We start from the raw sequence: 23,416 nt of genomic DNA on the forward strand, positions 1-23,416 counted from the left end.
TATGTATTTCTGATAAGAACAAAGAATGCCTTTCAGGGATAATACCATTTTTTCCCTTCTTTCTGAATGTAGATTATGAGAAAAACATTACATGGCTTTTATTATCCAGGAAATGTACTTGAAGCGAAGAATGCTTGGGAGCGGATGCCTGCTTTACTGCTATAAATTGTTCATGATACGTCTTTTCTTATATGCATCAAACATAGCACTTGCTGCAGAGATGCATGTGACTTGTCTTCTCTCCTGAGAAATGGTAATTGGCTTCAGTTTACTTAGGCTACTGCAGCACAATTTATTTTCCTAGCTTAGCTGAGGTTCATATTGCAGCATATTTTTTCTTTGAGGGTGAATTATTTAATTTGTAAAGCGATGGAGAGTGTGCACTGCGTTACAAAGACAGAACGCATCTCTGCTCTGTGGTATTTAGTGGAAATAGATCAAAGTACTTGACTATCGTCCTTATCTTTCCTTGTTAAATTGTACATGAGCTAATCATAGTCCTTTAGAAAACATCCATTATAACCGACTTAGTAATCTGACTGATGAACTGTGGTTACTATTTGCTTTGTCTGTTTATAATAAATTATTTCTGTGGTTTTCTGCCTTGGTCACATGGTGTTATTTCTGTTTTCCAAGTGGATAACATTCTTCAAACAAGCAGTGAGTAGCAAACAATGAAAACATTTTAATTATGGATTTTTCCTGTTAGTTAAGTGATTTTTCTTCCCTCTTGTATTTCCTTATAGTTTTTCAAAGGTATCTCTCTAGAAGAACTATAGAGATAAACATAGTAATTGCAATAAATGGCCCTTTAAAGAGATATGAGGACTTCAGTTGAAATATATTCACACAATTGTAGTGATTCATATAATGGCATAACGTACCATGCTGGAGATAAGCCCTCTGAGCAAGGGCTTTATTGATTTTATTACCCAACATAATTTTACCTTCTGAATGATTGGTTAAGATACATATCTTAAGCAAATACAATACCATATGCAGCTCATGAGTTCTAAGAAATACTGCGTATTCACAGCTTCCATTAATCGATGAGTTAGTTTCACAATACTTCTTTTGCCACTGCACCTTCAGCTTTCATCCTTTGATAATACTTCAGTGCTGAATTAGCTTCAGTTAATTCTGCAAGCTCATTACTCTTTTATGACAGTGCACACGTTAGCAGTGCCTCACAAGCTAATGCAGCAGTAAGACTTCTGGGAACGTTAGCTTGGGAATAGCAATAAGCTATGCTGTCCTGTGAATTAATTTGAATTGTACCGAATAAAGATATGTCTCTTTTCTGGGCATCCATGTGGAAATTTTTTAATCTAAAAACTCATTAAAGAAAAGAGCAAGTAATCAGCATACACTACAGGAATGACCAGGCTCTACTGTCTATATTACTACTTTCATTGTGACAGATAAGAGGTTTAATACATAGTGGAAAGCATTATGTCTGCAGTTGTATACCTTAAAATTCAGCTGTTCATGGACAAGGGCTGGTACAGTCATACAGTAAGGATTTTGCTAGCCAAAAGGAATCCTTACTTGCTGACTGGAAACTGTGGAGAAAACCATAAGCTCAAAGCGGTAGGAATATTAAGTCATATTTGATTGGAATGACCTTTGCTACTGTTTGGCCTAGTAGCATGTAGGTGATTCTTTCCAGTATTTTTTCTGTTCAAATGCTCTGAAAGCATAGGGGTGTGTGTGTGTGAGATGTGAGATATAAAATATACAAACTGTCTATTGATTTCTGTGGAAAAGGAAAGAAGGGACAGAAAGTGGTCACAGAAGAAGTGCAGGGTAATTAGGAGGATATACCTGCCCTCAAAGCAAAGCAAGCTGTCTTCCAGTCCAGGTTAAAGCAAGTCTTTAAGGCATTGCCGCGAGCTGAAAGTACTGTCAGTGGTCTCCTGCATAAACTGTGTACTAACGAAGCAGAGCAAGCAGTCTTGCAGAGTTCTGTAAGAGATTCTAAGTTTATGAATGTTCTTACTGTTAATTTTTAATTTCAAATTTGTAATATTGTTTCTCGTGTACTATATTGTTTTGCCCTTGAAAAACATCAAAATAACCATTTCATTCCAATGTTACTGTTTAAGATCCTACATAATTGCTATTAACATTTTTTTTATGTGATCTTTTTTATGCTGTCTCCTTGTGTGACCATGTATTATGGTGTTTATAGCTTTCTACTATTACTGGAATAAAAGGAATCACTGCACAATTAAAACAACTTTTACCTGTTTCAGTTATGCTCTTCGGCTAAATGTTAGGCAAGACTCACAAAAGAGCTTTGGTGGAAAAGCAATATGTACATATCTGTACCTCAAAAATAGTAGGCAACTTTGGTAAATGCAGTATGGCTTATTGAAACAATACCTCAGATACTGAGCAATGCCTTCATTGTTGGGAAGAATTCTTGAGGCTTGACTGAAAGGCTCTTGGCAGGATATGTAGATGTCCTGTGTTATCCTCAAGCAATGTCAGTGGCAAAGAAGCAGGCATAATGGAGTGTAGTTAAATTTGTTTGTTTTTTTTTTTTTCCCTAAATTGCTTTATGTGAAAAAAGTTAGTATTTGAAAAATAAGGTATTTAGATCTAGTGATAAGGAATATATTATTATTAGTTATATAGCCAGCTTTTATCTTTTGCTACTCAACAAAGGAACAGAGACAAATACAATAAAAAATGAGATCTTTATTTTTTGGCTCATTTGTTATATTTTTATGTTGTTTATGATGATAACAGATTCCTGCATGCATTTCACCAACACATTACAAGTCAGAAGCATTAGTAAAAGAAATATCATACATTTAATGTTAGCTTGTGTATGAAATGCAAAGTGTCCTGCTGTCCTTGATTATACAAATGTGCCATTTTATTCTTGAGAAATATTGTGGGTCCTATTTGTAGAGGTCTAGTGCAGTGTGATTCAAAAAGAATAAGAATAGTCTATGTAAACAGATACTGCAAAATAGCAAGGATTTCATGAACAATGAGACTATCTTGGAACTTCTGATGTGATCAGCACTGGTAATTCACACATTTCCCTAGTACTTTCCTTGCTATGTCCAGTTTCCAGATAAACTATTTGGAAACAATAAGCTGGGTTCCAGATTTACACAATTTACTTCACATTGAAATATATGCAAATATAATATTAAAACATGATAGTCTACAAATGCATCTTATGGTATGATTTCAGTTTGAAATTACTGTGGCTAGAAAGTAAACTGAGTGAATGAGGAAAGAAATATAAGAAACAGTGATCTAAACTTGAAGACACTCTTCTTATATACAAAACTGTTGCCAAATGGTATTTCTTTACAATATTTATATATGCTAACCACATTTTCAACAGGTTAAACAGTTTGAAATATGACATGTACAGTCTGATTCTACACAACATAGTAGCGAGTTCAAATTTAGAATGCAAAACTAAAAAAGCTCGTCAATAGCTGCAAACTATTGCTTAATGATTTGAAAGAATGAGGTCTGGTTGGACAACTTTATTCAACTCACCACTGACATATGGCTTCCTACATTGGAGGCAGTGGAAGGAGCAAGATACAGCAGCAAAAGCATTGACATGCATCAGTGATGCTCTCCAAACTATCTATAATGACACAGAATACAAAATGTTCTGTTGAGCTTTTGCAAATTACCCACACTGTGGTACATATCTGATGCAATTCAGTGTGGCAAAGCCATTTAGTTCTGTGCTCAAATGTGTATGGCAATATGCCGTTAGTATTTACATAGCAAAAGATATTTATTGGATGTTGGCCTTAATGAGAGAACAGAGTAACTAAATAATAATCCAGGAAAAAAGCTTAAAAACTGCTTAAAAAAAAGAAAAAAGAAAAAAGACTCCCAAGTATATTTTGGTGAAGCTATTTTTTCTAGTGTAGAAACCGTACAATATTTTTTTTTAGCTGTGAATATTTTCACACAGTAACTTTTTCATGCTTAATGATTCGCATAAAAATAAGTCATTGCAAATTCCTCTAAATTAGAGGAGACTTTCTAGGCACATTAATCTGGATGTACATAGTCTAGATGCATCCATACACATAGTCAGGATGCCTCAAATTAAAAAGCAACCCTAAAACATGGAAGTTCTTAAAATCTTTAGCTTTGTGCAATGTCATATTTTTATTTGGGCATGACTGGTAATGGTAACATGCCTATGCAAATCACTTGCATCTGTATGTTACAGAGAATCTGAGAGTAGAACACTTGGTCCTCATACCTCTTTCCCCAACATAAAACCCTTTTACAAAAATAGTCACATATAATAGTAAACAACCTGTGAATTAAAAAATGATACACTAATACCAGTTTTGTAAAAATATGACAGATGTAGCCATTGAATTACAAACAGTGAATAGAAGTACTGTTCTACATGTTCTGCAATATGTGAAACACAAAAAACTATAGCTTTGCACGTATTTCAAGCTCCCTGTTCTCTGTGGAGCCACTTTATCCCTCATTCTTAGCAGTGTCAGCTGTAGTGAAAACAGTAACCTCTTGTCAGGTTTGTCACTCTGGTTCAGAGAGTCACAGTTTGATGATGAAGGTTGACTGTTTTGTTATAGGCACTGACCTTATATATATATAATGTATATATATGCACACACACGCGCGCACACACACACACATATATGTAAAAACTGTCAGTTTGGCATAAATCTCCTGCAGGAGTCCAGTTGATGCTTCATTCTCAAAGACTGTAAACAAGCTGTCCCACAAGCAGAATTCTTACATTTTCACTTTTTATTTTCCCTGACATCTTTACCTTTGTAGTTCTTTTCTGCTTTGTCTTTCTCGTATTTTTCTTTATCTGGCTTTGTTACACTGTCATACGATGGTGGGGAAGTTGTAGAGGAACTCTCATCTGTTTTCTCTGGAGTGGAGTTCCCATTTAGTTTATCAATAATTGTCTCTTTTATAACAAGTCCATCTCCTTCTTTGTTTTTATTTTTGTTATATATACTGGATACTTTTTTAACCTTTAGCTTTAAAAGGTAACGCCTATAAGCACGCTGAATAATGAGAGCAGATACCTCCTCCTGTTTCCGTTTTAATGTGGTTGTGATTGGTTCATAGGAGACTTTGGAAGGATTGGCTGCCATAAATCGGTCTTCCATCTGTATTCTGAGGGCATCCATCTCCCCACTTTCCCCTAACACACGCTTTGTGAAAGCAAACAGGATGTCGAGGCAGTGAATTCTGTCACCGCTTACCATGGGCAGATCCATTGCAATCAGCTGGACCTTGTTTGGTTTTGCTATGAGAAGAGGAGGATCTAACGAAGCTGCAAAATCTGATAGTTTACTGTATTCTATGAATTGTGTTGCATCTGGATCAAACTTCTCCCAGACTTCATAGAACATCTCAAAGTCATCCTCGCTCAAGGGCTCAGCACTTTCTTCAGTTGCAACACTGAAGTTCTCCAGAATGACAGCAATGTACATGTTCACCACCACCAGAAAGGATATGATGATGTAGCTGACAAAGAAGAAAATCCCAACCGAAGGGTTGCCACAGTCACCTTTAACAGAGCTCCCTGGGTGATCTTTATGAGGGTCACAGTCCGGCTCCCCACTGTTAAGAATTGGGGCTAACAAGCCATCCCAGCCAGCAGATGTGGTAATTTGAAATAGGCAGATCATGCTGTTGCCAAATGTTTCAAAGTTGAACATGTCATCAATTCCAACTTCCCTCTTAACGTAGGCAAAGTTGGACATGCCAAATATGGCATAGATAAACATGACCAAGAAGAGCAGCAGGCCAATGTTGAACAAAGCAGGAAGAGACATCATCAGAGCAAAAAGCAGAGTGCGGATTCCCTTTGCGCCTTTAATGAGACGCAGGATGCGACCTATTCTGGCAAGTCGGATGACTCGGAACAAAGTAGGGGACACAAAATATTTCTCAATCATCTCAGCTAAGAACATACCTAGAGAAGAAAAAAAAGAGTGCATAAAATAACTATTCATTCATTAATTAAGGAAACATTTGTTTCTTGCTGTCTTGAAAACAATCAGTATAGGAAGTCTCTGCTTTTTTTATTTTTAGAAATGTAAGGTGATGTCAGAATTCCTAGAAAAGTTAGTTATTGCAGAATATCATACAAGTTTTTTACTTTTTATTTAAAAGAATTATAATAGTACTGTGTTCTCCTTATATTGATATGATATCTAAGAAGGGAAATAAGCAAAAGAAAGAAGTTATTTTACGACAAGGCAGTTTAGTGTCTGAGTTCCACTTTGTTCTAAAAAGGCCAGAAAGAGTTTTTCTTAGATATGATTAGTTCTTGATGATGAGCCTAGTGCTTTCTTTTATGAAAGAATATATTGGCTTAACTTATGCAACTGAGGATCTGCACTGTATGCAGGAAATTTCAACATTTAACATATTTTATGCTATAAAGTATAGAGATCAATCAAATTATATAGAAAATAGAAAAATTCATATTCTTGAAACAGCTACTCTCTTTTCTGCCCACTAGTTCTTTCTTGAAAGGGAATTGCTCTTACCTACTATGGAGAGAATCACAACCACGAAATCAAAAATATTCCAGCCTATAGTAAAATAGTAATGGCGAAGTGAAATCAATTTGAGGACAAATTCTCCAGTGAAAAGGATAATGAACACAAGGTTAATCCGGGACAAAATTGTTTCCATTTCCTTACTCTGGTCATCTGTTTCTACCATCATCGTGACCATATTAAGGCAGATAAGTATCATGATGCTGATGTCAAATACTTGTTTGGTGACAAAATCAAAGACCATGCCTTGGAATTTGTTCTGCAAAAACAAAGACAGAATACTCCTTATACTCTGAAAATATTTGCTTTCAGAAATGTCAAATGGGAAACGAGTTCCTGCAAGATCTTGGGAGCGCAAGACCCATTCATAATATATCTGTTAAATTTACACCTAGTCCTTGTTGGATTTTGTCTAGGCCTTATATAGTGGATGAAGAAATGTACCACTGTTGACTGTTGGAATAGAAAGAGAAGCATTGAAATGATAATAACAATTTGTGATTGGTATTAATTGTGAAATGATAATACCAAAATTGATAATATTAGTATAAAAAAGGTGGCATGACTTGATACCAGATAAGCACCCACCAAATAGAAACTCATTTTCTGATTCTTATCCATAGTTGGCTTTAGAATACCAAACCCTGGCGATCTATGTTAGATTAGCTCTGCTTGGTGAGGTTGCTGGACAGATGAAGTTGCATGTCTCAAACACTCCATGACTGCAATATCCTCGTTTTCCTTTATTACTTAGCTAATTATTTATGGCTATATGCTTCTCCTTAGAGAGTTCACCACCCAGTGAACAAAGTGCAACAAGTGTTTTCCTTTCCAAATTCCGTAGAATTTCAGGAAATAGCAGAGTGCTTTCTTAACTTAGAGGTGAACATATTCCAGTTCATCCTGTACTCTCCAGGGCATTCTTTTATTCCATGGGATTACACTTCTCTTGCCCAGTGCCCCCTTCTGTCTAAAACATCAATAGGCAGTACATCCCCTCTTCCTACAAATTCTCTAAGACACTAAGACACTAAGTTTATCCATTGTGAACAAGGACCAGTAAATGAGCCAATTAACCCTATTTTTCTCGTGCTCAGTCAGGGAATTATGAAACTTATCACAATAACCTTATTAAATCCAATACTTCATATATCAGAGTCTGTGTTTTTAAAATAAATACAAAACATCTATTCACTCAGTTAAAAAAAGAGAAATTATACCTTACAAGAAAAACAAAATAAATATTTTCCTTCCAGACATATAACTTTTTCTTGCTGGGTAAAATCATATTCCCAAATGTATATTTAATATTAGCGCTGTTAAAGTCAAATTGTTCTTACCACTGGCCTTGGTATAGGTTTCTGTGGTTTTTTGGATCCCAGTTTTTTCATTGCATTGTAATATTTCTTCTGTTCTTCTGTCATAAATATATCCTGACCTCCAAAGTAAAGAAATAATACCAAAACTAATTACTAACGTGTTCAGCATTTAACTACAATATTCCTGTGTGCCATTTTATATTACATTTATATTTGTTTTATATAACAAAAGTGATTTTTTTTTTAATTTATTTTTCACATTGGGAGTAAGCACATGCACACGCCAAAACCCTTCCTAGTGCCTTCTGAGGCTGACAGTTGACTTTTTCCAGTGCCCTTTTGTTCACTTTTGCTGACATGGCTAAAATGGTACTTATTATAACAATGCTGTTAAAGAACTTGCTAATTAGGATTTTAGTGCATAGAAGCCTCTCTGGTGCCTGAGATGTCCTAAATTCTAGATTGACAGTTAGGCTAGACAGGTCTAAAAGTGGGGAAAGTTTGGGGTTTAATGTGTGAAGGAAAAGACTGTTTGAGTCTAAACTGAGGGCATAAGCCCTGTTGATGGGAACTTCAGAAAAGTAACCAAAGTCATGACATAGCGAATTAACAATTTTAAAATTGCTGGAAATTGTCTAGTTCAAATTAGACTGTGTTTGGAAATGCTAATGCTGCCAGATGTGCAACTGACTGAATTCTAGTGTAAAGTAAATTGTACTTATTAATGAATCTGAACTAAGTCAGATGTAAACAGCATGAAAGTCACTGTTGACTCAAGTTGATATTGAAGCCAAAAGCCCATACTTATTGGTAAATGTAGCCCCAGATGCCCTTGTGGCTCTTTTAGAATAATAGAATATGCTGAGTTGGAAGGCACACATACGGATCATTAAATCCAGCTCCTAAGAAATTGAAAAATATTTTTACACAAAAAAAAATTCTATCACTCACAACTGAGTTTTATCATAGATTCTATTTTGTACTGCTGCTTTTTATTTAGTAATCAAATAAAACCAAATCAGATGAAGCTGCTTTTTCACAGCACGCAAAGGTTTACACTTATTCTCATGTGATAGTTCTGTTCAGAAATTGAAGACCAGGAATAATGAGACTTCAAAATATTTTAAATGCAATTGTAATTTTATATTTTAAAGATTACCATAAATAAAATTATATGCATAATAAATATTTTAAATATTTTAAATATTCTTGAATGTCAAAGGTATGTGGAAAAATATCCTTCCTTCTATACATATACTTCATTATTTCTAGTATTATAAATTAATTTCTTTATGTCTAAGAAGCCCATCTCATTTTTCAGAGCTCAGGTGTTAGAATAACAGAATTCTGTCATACAAATTTTTTACTTGTATCTTTAAGCCTATTTATGAGATCTATTGGATTTTTAAGCCACTGTTTAATCAGTTTGCAGAACTAGTATCTATTATATCAACACATTGTCATATTGTAGCTTCAGTAGGTGTCAACAGTTTATAAGAGTTTATAAAACTAATTTTTTAATTAGAAAGGAAATCTTCTATGGCAAATAGTGCTAATCTAATCAAAAGAATAATACAGATTCCCTTCTTAAATCTTCACTTTAGCTCTTGCACAATTTCTAAATTACCATCAACAGACTAACGATTTGTGTTTCAAAATGCTGAAATACAAATGTCATAATCACATCACAGAGATTGTGTTAAAAAAGAATTTTTTATCCAAAGAAGCAAAATAACTTTTTTTTTCTTATAAAAATAAATTGTTAATTCTTTGTAATTAATGATTTATAGCAATATAGAAACATTTTCAATACTTATCTTCTTTTTTTGTTGGTTGAAGTTGTCTATAATGACACCAATGAAAAGGTTCAATGTAAAGAATGATCCAAATATGATAAAGATGACAAAATAAAGATACATGTACAGATTGTCCTCATACTTAGGTTGATCTTCTACCTACAAAATATTATAAATTTTATTAATCAAAAGAATAGTAACTGTAAAAAGAAAGTGTATACAGATTATAAATAGGTATATGTTATTTCAGCATTCAATTATTAAAAAGACTCTATGTATCCTTTCCCATCAATATTTGGAGAATTGGAAGCTGACAGAACGATTATTTCTATGGAACTTTAATGTCAATGCACATAGGTATGTGTTTATGTATGTACATACAAACAAAGCTCCCAGCATAGGACATGTTTTCTATAAACTTCCAGTGAGTGTCTTTTCTGTGAATTTTATTAAATTGTGCCAAATTTCTAAGGAGGATTTTGCTGTGGTCTCAGTTCTTCCAGGTTTCACACCTCTGACAATGTCCGCATTTCAGCTGCACAGCAAGCTGATCATAAGGAAGTTGAAGTTAATTAAATAGGATATATATTCTGACAGATGAATATCACTGTTTGATGACTGATTATCACTAGTGTGACTATAAGCTAAGCTGTGTAGAACTAGTTCAGGTATCTGTGTTGCACTTTCTTGTACTAGGTAAACACAGTTGAAGTTTTCTAGCCAAAAATAAAATTTTAATTCCTATGATCTTCAACCTTAAAACCTAATCGCACTTAATAGCTGGGTAACAAAAGTGGTCAGCCTAAATAAATAATGAAATGCATGGCTTTAAATTTTAATGAAAGACACATAAATTTAATCTATAAGAATTATGTTATATAGTGTTACGTTATATAATCATGGTAGTTGAAGGAAGCTACTAAAATGTCATCTTGCCTGTTTCTTTTCATTTATGTTGCATTTTCCAAAAAAGATCAAGTTAAATGAATTTAATTCATATTGTTTGACTAGGAAGAAGTGGAATTAATTTTTTCAACTACTGTTTCTAAGATTCCTGAAGTTATACAAAAGTTTCTTTCAAGCCTTAAGATACTTGGAAAAAAATGTTAATAATTCTTTATGTTACTGTATGTGTAATTTTTAACTCTGTACTAAATTAAATACATCAGAATATAACCAATAGATGATTTTTGAAAGTCTTACACTTACATCTCTTGAATCAACTGCAGCATACATTATGTCCATCCATCCCTTGAAAGTAGCCTAGAAGTAAAATTCAGTGTAAAAAATAACTAGGTTTCAGAATTTGCAGGTTTACTTTTAATGAAATCACACAAAAAATTATAAACCATATTGAACAAACAGGAATATTAAAAGATTTTTCAGAGTATTACTGATATTTTGATAAATTATTTTTAGGTATTTCAAAAATATTAACTCTGGGCTATGAACATCTTAGCATGGACACAGAGTGTGTGCAGATGCAGGTTTCTACCTTGCAGATGACCAGTGGTAGACTTAGACATCAATACTGTAGATATTTAGGCACGCTCTACAATCATTTCTGCTGACAGCCATTTTAACAGGCTTACAACATGAACTGATGGAGTCTGCAACATAGCTTCTGGGCAGATATTAACATGCATCTGAATGTTTTGCCCACGTTCACCATTCCATGGTATTTTTAGAAATGTTTTAACCTCATATAAGTAAAAGGAATAGACTCTATAATTAAAATGTGTTGGTTCTTGAGATGTATGATTTACAGGAGATCCGAGGAACTGTGAAAGAGCTGTGCTTAAATTTATAAAAACTGATTTCAAGTAGAAACTTTATCTAGGTAGTAAAAAAGATTTGCCCTAATTGCTTTAAGGAGCAATTTTCATGGAGATTGAATGTCTGCTTGCTGAAGAACGCCAGAGAGATGGTAGCTGAAAGTGTAAGTGCCTGCCTGTCAGGCATGACTTTCACAAGTATTCATAATAAAGGAAAAATGTCTGAAATGAGCCAGTAAAGAGCATATCTTCTGAGGAACCATTCCAAGGAGTGCATTTGCATCTGTGTCTGCTAAAACTGAGCTCTCATACTTTGGTACAACTGCCAGCTTCCACAGCAGAAGATTTCTACTCTGGGAGTGTTCAGATCCTGACAAATCTTGCAATGTACTACATATTTACTAGGAAGGTGTACTTTGTATATTGTTAGAAAAGTATCAGAGTTTGATAACAGCTATAACTACAGGAGAGGGGCAGGGAGAATGCTAAGTGGAGATGTTCAGCTGAAGAAGTGACATGATACACGATACATGCCCAAAGATCTCTTAATCTCAACAGAAAAGAAAGAGAATATTTAAAAAGGAAAATAATGAAAAATCTGAACAAAAGGAAGAAGAAAAAAAGCTCCACGGTAGTAATATAGTAATTAAAGACTAATACTGACTGGATGGGTGATACAGATAACGTTCAGATGCAGCTTCAAGAGACTCAGAAGTATATCTTACACTTTTTCAGAGGTGAGTATTGGTGATAATGGTTCACTTCAATTCCTAGTACAAGAGTGGCAATGACACCTGAAGTTATAGATTTTGTTATCATTCAGTATTACACCTCATAACTTCAGAGTCACGTTGTCTTCAGAAACAAAATTCTTCAAGCAAGGTAGTTAAACTGGGAATCAAGGTCATCTAGGGATACTGACCGACTCTGAATAGAAGAGACAAGCACATCTTCCTCAGAAAACTTGGGAGTAGTAAAAATCCCGTGACATTTCTGACATCTCTTCATACACTAAAGCTGTATGTCAAATTGCAGACAAGTGATTCAACACAGCTCAATCATTTAAGCATAATTGCTTGCTTGCTTGTGTTTGGGGTCAGATATCAGCTATCAGAATTAGGAGCCTCTGGCATAAATAATAGGAACAATCAGTACCTAGTTCAAAAACAGCTCTGTACCAGAGAGTGTAAGAAAAGGACTCGAAGGGGAAATATAACTTGCAGACTTTGTGTTAGTTATGATAATTTATAGAATAAATATGCCATAGTATACAAAAACATCTACTAGTACACTATATGTAGCATAATATATATTTAGTTTATTATAATGTCTTCATAAAAAGCATTAACAGAATAAGAAGTTTATGAATCATGAATATAATTTTTGTAATAAAAGTATTTTACGTTTTCCCATTTAACCACACTTTAATGTCTTCATAGTTTCATGTGCTTTTTAATGAAATCCATGTATTTCAGGAGCAAATGCTGTTTGTCCATGAGTACCAAGAAAAAGTGTTACGAAATGATCTTAATAGTCAGGATCTGTTTGTCAGTAACTATCCGAACTCAGACCCTTGTACAAGCATTGTACTACAGGAAGAACTGTCTCCATGCTACACGAAATGCTGGGTACCCCAATCTCAGATATTGTATTACTTATGATTCCTTTCCCTAACCCACTTCAAGGTTCTGAAAAATCAATCCCCTCTTAAACCTGCACTGGAGATCCTCTGGGTTATTATGTTCTTACCTAATGACAAACTGGTTCCTTAGATGAGCACCGACATAAAGAAAAATGCACTTGCACTATCTTGACCTGGCTGTTGACAGGAAAAATAATTTCCTAGTGCCTAAATGTGCTGAGATTAATGGATTTTAAATGTCGAAGATGTTGCTGTGGATTTGTAATGATATCCAGGAACAGATTATATGGGAGGCCTTGGCAGTAGTTGCTCACATCAGATCAGACGCACAGCTAGGATGTCTGCCTTTTAAACTGCTCTTTGCCTTCCTGTCTTAGAAGATAACTAAGTTTGTAAAGGAGAAGAGAGACCTTTTTAATAATTAGAGGGACCTCTGAAACTTTTTTACTGGAACAAGAAATTAAATCCATTTCTGAAGTTTATATTGTACAGCGCTGGTACAGATTCTTGTACATCATTCCACTTAAAAAGACATTTTTATCATGATGATGAGGCTGTACTGTCTAGTCTGAAAAGTTACTCTACTACTATTCATTCAAAAATTACAAGTGCAATAGAGGCTTTTTAAAGTTTCTGTTGTATAAGCCATACATCATTGCTATAAAGAAATTATTTCACTGCTTAGCAGACTTATGTTGCCCATTTACCTGGGACTTCTTTAAAGAGAGCAAAAAGAAAAAATATGAATTTACTTACTACTTGGAGCAGAGCAAGATACCCAGCTCCTACATTATCAAAGTTTACTTTCACATTTTTCCAGCGGGCGCTTTGATTGTTTTTTATGAGCTCTTCACACTGAGTGTAATTGTTGACATCGCTGACATCAAACATCTCGCCTGTTGTGGTGTTGACACAGTGATAGAATTTTCCAGCAAACAGATTTACTCCCATGATGCTGAAGATGAGCCAGAATATCAGACAAACCAGCAATACATTCATGATAGATGGAATTGCTCCTACAAGGGCATTTACAACCACCTATTAGAGAAATTAGACAACACAGTCAGTTTATGAACAGAAAAATTAAAATACTTTTAAAATGATGGAGCTGCTTTAATATGGAATGGATAGTGAAAACGTAACAATGTAAAAATAAAGGGAGAAGCATTATTTGAGGTTCAATAAGAATCACTACTGAGATTACCAAAAGCAATAAAAAAAATGATATGAAAACAAAGACGATGGAAAAAAAAGTGAAAACAAAAGAAAACCTGTTAGTAGCAAGATGGATTCTTAGAATTTGTGTGCTCTAGAGAAAAAGAAAGAAATGTTAAATTCCAGCAGTACAAATCAAAATGTATAAATAAGAAATTAGAATAAGATAAAGAATGATGATGTGAAAGACTGAATAAAAATGTCTGCATTTGAAACCATTACAAATTATTTTATTCACAGAACATACGTATAAATTGGAACCAATGTATTTTAGCATCTGCTTACAATGTAACATAATTAAGTACCTTTAATTTAATAGCAGCATCTGTTATAAATCTTAGTTTTAAATTGCCTGTCTCACTGTAGTTGCTCTTCCACATATGCACTTTTTTTTCAATTGGAGCACTTAATACAATTGTGCTAATAGATGTGAATAAGTGACAGAAAAAATCAGATTAAATCCCTTGACAAAAATGTAATTTAATTACTTACTGTGATTGAACAAAAATGATATACAAGTAATTTCTTTTTACTAGACCATGTTTATGTATAAGACTGCAGTACCTTTATGTATAGTGAATAACTATGTACGGTTTTCAAAATAATAGTATTTTTCAAATCTGTAATGACTGAAAATGTCTAAGATCCCATTTATTAGATAGGAGTTTACATACTGTCTGTAATGCAAATTGTACAAAATGTAACGGTGATGTGTCACAAGACACAGTCCACTATTCTGGCTGGTGCGGCCAGCTAGGGTATCATCAGCCTCTATCCAGACAGAAACCACACTACTTTGAGACTTAAGACTTGTGAATAAACTAAAACTATATCACAGCATTCAGTATTTTTAGGTGAAGACTAAGGAGAGATTTCTTAATAACATTGCATTGTAAATTTTTTATGTATCGATTTCACCAGGAAATAGCATAGTCTGTGTTTACAGCAGACAGATGGCAATAATCTTTTTTGTCAGATTGACAGAATTTGAAAATAATAATTTCCTCAACAGGAAGGATTTAGCTGTGGAGGAAGAGGGGTCAGATGGCAGCAGATGTATTTATATGAAATAAAGGACACTTGTTGAGAAAATGGTTTTTCAACTCCCCTCTTCTCTATTTCTCTATTTCCAGCCCTATCTGTATTTCAGGTGTTTGTTCAGAGAACCTTCGCTTAGTAATATAGCATGTGTTGTGGGATCTTTTTCCCAGACTGGTAGATGGAGAGCCACAGGGAGGTTTCAGCTGCCTTTTTCTCACTTTTGTCAGTTTCTTCACCTTTTTCTTTCTTTCTTTTTTTTTTTTCTTTTTCCCCTGGCTAATCCTGTTTCATCTGACAAACTGAAAGAGAACAGAAATTAACTTCAGAAACTCTTGAGAAAAGTCCCTTACTAAACTGAAGAAAAAAAAACCATCTCTGTTCTTTTCCTCTTCCGTGGAGATCTACAAATAAATGGAAATTTTAACAGCCATGGGGCTGAGATAACTCTGCAGCAGTGAGGCAGGCAAATTTGAAGAGATTAAGATCCAATATCCAAAAGTTAACTGCATGCATATCTTGCACTTAAGGACACACTGAAAGCTATTTTCCTACACTTTTCCATGAATTCTCCCTCTGGTGTTCTTAGTAGGAGGCATGAGTCTCATAATTCTACATTAGCTTTTGTATTCACAGTTTAATGTGGGCTCATTCATTTTTTTTCTCACCCTCATTCCTTCAAACCGTGACAAGGCTCTTAAAGGTCTTAAAGCTCTTAATGTCCGAAGCGATTTAATGGCACCAAGTTCAGAATAGCCCAAAGCATTGGCTATTAAACTAACCAATGAGACCTATAAAAAAAAAAAAAAAAAAAAATTAAGTCATTCTACAGTTTATTTAAAAAGAATACAAATTGAATATACAGAAAGATCAATGGAAGAAAGCTCTAGATTAGTAACATTTGAGGACAAATCCTATGATTTGCATATTCCTGGTATGTTATATGGAGTTGTGTTTGGAAAAAGAATATGTGCTATGAAATATCTGTTATACTTGAATAGTGAGATGAAAGCACAGTCCTGGTGAAAGATAAAGTCCTCAGAAGTACATGAAGATAAAAGGGCCATACTTTCATTAAATTTCATTAAGAATTAACCTTCCTAGAACTTTAAATTTCTGCATATATCAAGATACTTTATTAAATACTGACAATATTCGTTCTATAATTCAATAAGAATATCCTTAATAGTGAATTATTTGTAAATCAGAAGCATATAATAGAACCAACAGCCAGGGTTTTTATGAAATATATATTGACTGAGGTGTTACATTCTCCTTTGCTGGTCAATTCTCTCAAGAACTCTTCTAAGCATAGGAAACATGCAATCTGTCTGATAGATGCTAACAGATGCTAGCATTATAAAAGTAACTGTTTGATGATCTACAGCCATAGTGAGCTCCTGATTCATGTTTCAATGAATTTTCTATTACAAGTCAAATCATGCCAAGAAGGAGCAATTAATTTGTGCTTCTCAAATAGAACAGATTTTAAGCAGTGTTAATATGAAAAAAGTACATTCACTTACTTTTGGCAGTTTTAGAGACATGAGTGAGGAAATATTGTACTTTACTCATGTTTTATTTCAGTTTAACCACCAAAAGCACACAAAACGTATAAATGAACATAGGCATATTTTAGTCCATAAAAAAATACCCCAAATACTCATTCCTGTACTTCAACCTCAAGTTCTTCAAATAAATGGCTGTACAAAAATACGTGGTATGCCAATAAGATTTTGACCACTATATGGAAAGGTGGTTTCCTGTGTTACTTGCCTAAAAGAAAACAATTAGATGAATTACAGACACTGGAGTTTGATCATGTCTCAGTGGAAAATAGGAGAGCAGATAGAAAAGCAACTATTTGATTACTCTGTTGCTATGTACATTCATCTAATGGAAAATAGCATTTTAGTTAGTAGTTTTCAACTGGATTGTGTCATGACATGTTAGTCCATATGAATTCCTTGTTACTTGCTAAGATAGCTAATTTATATCATTTGATTCCAGGCCCGCTGTGGTCTGTTACTCTCCTCACTTCCAACAGGGCTTGACCTATTTTTCCTATAGTTTATGTGTTTAACTATTGTACTTAACTAGGAATAAAAATAAACCACTAGATTTGGGGGAAAAAAAAAAAAATTCTTTCAGTTGATTAGTTGATGATTTTTCTCATATAGGTATTACGTTAATAGTTTCCCAAGAAGACATTTCTGACATTCTCTGAGGTAGGGCATTGGGCAAAATACAGCCTTTCTTATGTTTTTCTATTATGATCCTATACTAAGATAACTTTCTTAAAATGTACTTGGTTAAAAATTCTTAGTTTCTGATATTTTACGTACAACTATGCAAAGTTTATTTTCTTTAGGTGCATAGAAGCAAGAAGATTCTGTTCCCTTACTTCCTGACTGGAAGCCTTTGATTTCATGCATATATCATATGGAATTCTCTTTGAACTGTAAAATTGGTAATTCCAGAAATTAATTAATGAATTTTAATAAATTAATTAATTTCTGGATTATCCAATATTATCATATTAGGATATGCATAAGACATACTAGACTGTCAAGGAAGATGAACTGAAATCTCTCTTTGGATCTAGTATCCCAACATGGGTATGCACACCCTTTTTCTTCTTATGAGGCCTTCAGGGCAGCAGCTGTCTTTTACACTGTGCTTACAGTATTTAGTATATTAGTATAATGTGACCCCGATCATTTTCATAACTTTGCTGCTGAATTATTTATTTTCAAAAGCTAACCAAAAGATTGAGAGCGTGCTTTAATTAAATTACTTCATCTGTTATAACAAATAAGCATGAACTATTTTCGGTCATATTTCCAAGCAGAAGTAATATATAAATCATCAATATTATCAACTTTTAATTATCTACTCCACAGCAATCCCAGTTGAGAGATTTTTTTTCTCCCTTAAATTATTCAAAAATTGTATTTTGAATTCTAGCACGCATGAGCAATTTCAGTGTTGAGATACATGAAGATTACAGATTTCATTCTAATTTCAGATAGATACATTACTGCCTTGCAGTAGTTGGCGAATACATGATTTATTTAAAATGTAACTTATTTTAATTTCCTATACTTACTTCCACATCAAATAAAGTTTATGAACACAATAATTTAGAAATAAAATGTCTATAACAAATAGTAGGACTACCTTCTAAAGTACATATAGCATAAAATATCCACCTACAGTTACATATTTTAGCAGAAAATGACACAACTTTAATAACCAGCAAACACACTGGATATTCCCAAATGCCCCGTCTTCTTCCCAGATATCCTATCTCCTAGCATTGTATTTGAAAAACAGAACTTACAGTCCTTACAGGTGTGCTTTAAATCTTGGACATAATAATCTCATGAAAGATGGCTTCTGAACAAAGATGTGAGTAAAAGAATCAAGATACATGGTGACAGATGCTCTAGAGCATTTGGTTGAACTGATTTAAGATATGACTGTTTGAAGCCTTAACTATACACCTCTGCCAGTTAGAGTCCCCGGCCTAAGAGAATATGTCCCTGCTTCTCATTTAACTGCGTACAAAATTCAGTATCTCAGTTTAAATCACCAGTGAGTGAATTTGAACTAATTTAACAGGTTCTGATTTGGGGTCAGTAAGTCACAGGAATTTTCCCTTCTGCCCCTTGCTACAGATGTTGCATCCAGTAGAAGAGTTGGGTAGAGATATGGCATAAGAAGGTCTTAAATGGAGGTGGCCAGATGTGCCCAGGGTCATCTGCCTTTGCTGTTAACTGACAGAGCTGAATCACACTTTCTTCATGTAATTTTAAAAATCCATTTGGTCACAATGACTGAAAGTAGCTGTGGCTATTTCTTGCACTGAGAGCTAGGTATGTAAGATATTAAATGTCGAAACCCTGAGGAACTATCAGTGTTTACCCTTGAATAATTTTAAAGGATGAAGTTAAACAATTTAATTATTCTTAGTCACGTATAATGAAGAAGGGCTCACTACTGTTCTCATTTGGAGAATGCTGCTGAATCGCTGTTAAATCTCTCCAATGAAGTACTGTAGATCCTCTTCTACAAGTAGGTAACATGAGTTCATATCTTTCTTTCAAATATTGTCCGGGCATGCTAAAATAATTGCTGAATTAGCCTTTGGCACAGTAAGACTTTTTTTTGACACTTTCTGGAACACTGAATATAGGTATTCAAAAGTAGAAGGTTCTGATGTCATTTATGTTTTTGATTATAAAATTAAGAATTAATGGAAAAAGTTGGCAAAATAAGCTGCTTTATCTGTGAAGATGATGCTTATAACTGAGAGCCTGCTCAGATAACAGCATTTCTGAGGCTAAACTGTTATTAAGAAACCATGGAGTATGGCTTAGAATAATCAGTTCACGTTTATGTTACAAAGAATAATCAAAACATGAGTTCTAGTTTATCTAAAATAAATTCCATTCTTAAGGTAATCCTGGAAAGAAGTACCTGTCTACTTCTTTAAGATCTTCTTAGGAAAACTATTTACACTGCTCAATGCTAGTGTCTGTATTCAGCAAAGAGCTCAACAATATAACAAAATTAATGTGGGCAGGTAAAAAAAAAAACATCTGTTTTGAGTTATAGGCCAGTTTAGGTAGGGTTGGGGTTTTTTTTGTGTGTGTCTCTGGTTGTAAAAAAATCTGACGTGTTTTCACTACATGTTCACAAGTAATGACTATTTATGGATCCAGATTTTATTCAAATTTCTCAAAAAATACGGTAGCTTGGGTAGAAACTACATTTGAGCATAAACTATATACACGTCCAGAAATGGATGTTTGCCCTAAGATGCCATCTCTGAGTTAAAACACTGAGGATATGTATAGACAGTGAACTGGGTCAGATAATGTGCGAGGCAAGGGACCAAAATATTCTGGGAGTAAAACCAGCTTTGATCCCTTCTGACAACATAAGCAAGGCCTTTGCACAGAAGGATATCAGAGCTGGGAAGTCAGCCAAGAAACTCTGTATTCTCTTCTATCACAAACCGTGCCAAGTCACAGCTGATTTAACTATTGCAGATTGTCAACCAATTAAAACTTTTTAAAATCTTTTTCTTTTTTTTTTTTTTTTTTTAAGCAATTAACCACTGTTTTTTATTTCACTAGAAGTGAACAGGATAGTTTTGGGGGATTGAAGGTCTGAGAATTCAGGTGAAATCTAGACCAAATGTATCATTTCAGTTGGAAAACAGCAATACTTGTAGAAGAAACTTGCGCAAAGTGTCTTATTTGCTAAGTGTAAAGAAAAGGCCATTAAAAATATAGCATGAAAGGTTCAAAATTAGTTTTTAGTTGTTTATTTTTTCATAAAATCTTAAATTTGATACATCAAATTAAGAATTAGCAAACTGATGACCAGTAATCCTTTGTCTTCTAGGTATATAAACTACTTTAAACGTCACATCTGTATGAGAACTTTTGATCAAAGCCTGAACTTCTAATTGACCACCTAAGGCAAGCACTGAGTCAGCTGTAGGAGCACAGGTGAAGGCAATTCAGCTGTGCTGCTGGAAGGGGTGGAGCCTGGCTGCACCTCTCCTAGATAGCGTTTAAGTGCTGACTGCCACTGAGGAAGGATGTCTTTTTGGAGATCACTCCTCGTGGAGTTTATTGTGAGCCTACAACACCAGTGAGCATTTTCCATTTATTACCTTTCCACCACAATAATCCTACTTAGCTTAACTTCTGTACACTTACAGGTTGTACAACATCAAAATACAATTGGAATTCTTTTTTGCATGCTAGTAAAAGGAATACTTATTAGTAACAAGCTTTACAACATAAAGAATACTACTGTGAGGTTTATAGTATTGGAGACTTACGTACTTACATCAACAATCAGAAAGTCCAGCCAGCACCAGGCATTAGTAAAATATATTTGAAAACCATATGCTACCCATTTTAAAAGCATTTCCAAAATGAAAATGTATGTGAAAACTTTGTCAGCATATTCCAGCATGGTCTTGATAGTTTTACGCTGTTCAATATATATATCTTCAAAAGCCTGTGGGAAAATAAATAAATAAATAAAAATTCAGGTATTACTAATGTTTCACAGTGTAAATGATTAAAACAAGCAGGTGAGATGTAATCTTTCCCCTTGTTTTCTGCATCATCATTTTTACCTATTTATCACCCATAACCATGCTGCAAATTGGAGCATTATTCAGCCTTGTCTGGGATTTCTCCAGTACGGTGTATTTAATGACATATATATCCTGTTTTACTGTAGGAAGAGGAGACAAACTCGAAGCATGATTTTATTTCCTGCTGTTGTATCAAAAACTGTTTGCACATACATACACACACATGCACACACACAAAAAAAACAACCCCAAACAACAAAACCCTCTCTTAAACAAAAATCTAATCTGAGCAGTTTTATCCTCCATCAAACTCCTGTCTAAAAGTCAAAGAGTGATGTATTTGCTCCAGTTTATACTATTCACAGTGCAGAAGATGATCACCTTCATTAAAGGTGGGAAGGTGGGTAATGTGAATCCTACTGGAAAACAGTTTTTTGGTTTTATTTGCTATCACATTCTTCTCTATCTTCTGCCTTCAAAACAGCAACAAAATGAAGAAATGTTTGTCAATGTTTTTTTATAAGCACCATCCGAGGAATGGCAGAGCCCAGAATGAATTAAGGGCTTGAAATCATACCTTTAGCTGTATACTCACTAGTAACAGATTTTCTTTGTAATCAAAAATTTTAACAAACATGCTGAAAATTGGTAGGCAGTTTGAATCTAAAGTCACTGGCTAAAATAACACTGCTCTAGCTTTGCAGGGGTAAAACAAAAGTATCACTGAAGAACTGCATGTAAAACAAACATTTTCAAGTTTGAGCCAGTTTTAGTAAATAAATCATGAAATCGTGGAATAAAAGTAGTACAGCTCCAGTCAAAATAGGCCTTTCTGATGTAATTTGAATTTTGCTGTTACTTGTGAGAAGATATCTAAACATTTCAGCATCTGCAATTTTTTACTTTTAACTTACTAGTGCTCCACTGCTGAGGAGAATCATGAAGACAATGAAAGTCTCAAACCAGTTGTGCTCAACTATGCTGTAGCAGGTTTTTCTAAGATTCCACCAGATTTTTCCTTTGCCATCCTCTATACTTACTTGGCAACATGGAAATTTCTTCACACAACCTGCATTAAATTAAGAAATGTTAGGATTTAAAAGCAAATTATTCTCATGTAAAAAAGTATCAAAATTGTTAGTAGCTGAAATTAATTTTATAATATTTTTTCTAAATTAAAATAAATATCGTGATCCTATTCCATGTGAATTTAGATAATTAGTAATTTGGATTGAAATCAGACAATACTAGATGTAATTAAGAGTAAACTATACATTCATATTTTTGACCATTGATATTTAATCATTCTTCTTGCTGGTAGTCTCACAGAAATGAAGCTCCAAATTTTAAGGGCTCATTCGTGTAATGAAAATGCATTTTAAGAATGGAAAAGTTAATTAAGTTCCTTAGTTACAAGATACAGGCAGTGGTCAGGCAGTGTTACTCAAAGCTCAGGGAAACCTTTTTCTGATGTCTGATTTCCAGCGTTCCAGGCTTTGAGCATTTTCTTTTTCACTGTAGGGGACATGAAGTTCCAACAGATTTTAAAGAGTCCAGAACTTAAATATGTCTAATAATAGTGCATTTTACACTAGTAGAACTCTAACACATCTCAAGTCAACAGTTATTGTACAACCTTCTGTAAAACAGGCTTCTGGTTCAAGAGCTTCTTCAGGTTCAATTTCTGCTTGCTCTCCCTCTCCAGGAGGGGCAATATCAACTGTGCTGCCTTCAGATGAACTGGATGCATTTAGTTTCTGCAAGTAAAGTTCCACAGAAGAATTTTTTCTCATTAGATACATATTCTGTAAAAATTATACTGAAACAGAACTTGCCAGTCTCTGAGTTTGGAAAACCACTATGTTTACACTGATAAATATGCATAAGTAAAACCACAGTAATGAGGTGTATGTTGTATATTTCTATTTCTCAGTTTACCTTCTCATA

At 34.2% G+C, this 23,416-nt stretch overlaps 1 protein-coding gene across 4 annotated transcripts in view; it reads right to left on the minus strand.

The window, feature by feature from the left end:
* Nucleotides 1–2,695: 2,695 nt before the first annotated feature.
* The window catches only part of LOC125696690 (sodium channel protein type 2 subunit alpha-like), a 72,796-nt gene continuing 52,075 nt past the window's right edge, over nucleotides 2,696–23,416 (minus strand). For all 4 annotated transcript variants that reach the window (XM_048952706.1, XM_048952704.1, XM_048952705.1 and 1 more), the window contains 10 exons: nucleotides 23,106–23,226; nucleotides 22,384–22,538; nucleotides 21,214–21,387; nucleotides 16,014–16,136; nucleotides 13,849–14,130; nucleotides 10,885–10,938; nucleotides 9,697–9,834; nucleotides 7,901–8,005; nucleotides 6,549–6,819; nucleotides 2,696–5,968 (listed from right to left, as the gene is read on the minus strand). In XM_048952706.1, coding sequence (XP_048808663.1) covers nucleotides 4,776–5,968; nucleotides 6,549–6,819; nucleotides 7,901–8,005; nucleotides 9,697–9,834; nucleotides 10,885–10,938; nucleotides 13,849–14,130; nucleotides 16,014–16,136; nucleotides 21,214–21,387; nucleotides 22,384–22,538; nucleotides 23,106–23,226 — 2,616 coding nt within the window. In that variant the 3' untranslated portion in view covers nucleotides 2,696–4,775. The remainder of the gene's footprint in view (nucleotides 5,969–6,548; nucleotides 6,820–7,900; nucleotides 8,006–9,696; nucleotides 9,835–10,884; nucleotides 10,939–13,848; nucleotides 14,131–16,013; nucleotides 16,137–21,213; nucleotides 21,388–22,383; nucleotides 22,539–23,105; nucleotides 23,227–23,416) is intronic.

This window comes from Lagopus muta, chromosome 8 (assembly GCF_023343835.1).
Source record: "Lagopus muta isolate bLagMut1 chromosome 8, bLagMut1 primary, whole genome shotgun sequence".
NCBI classification, from domain to species: domain Eukaryota; kingdom Metazoa; phylum Chordata; class Aves; order Galliformes; family Phasianidae; genus Lagopus; species Lagopus muta.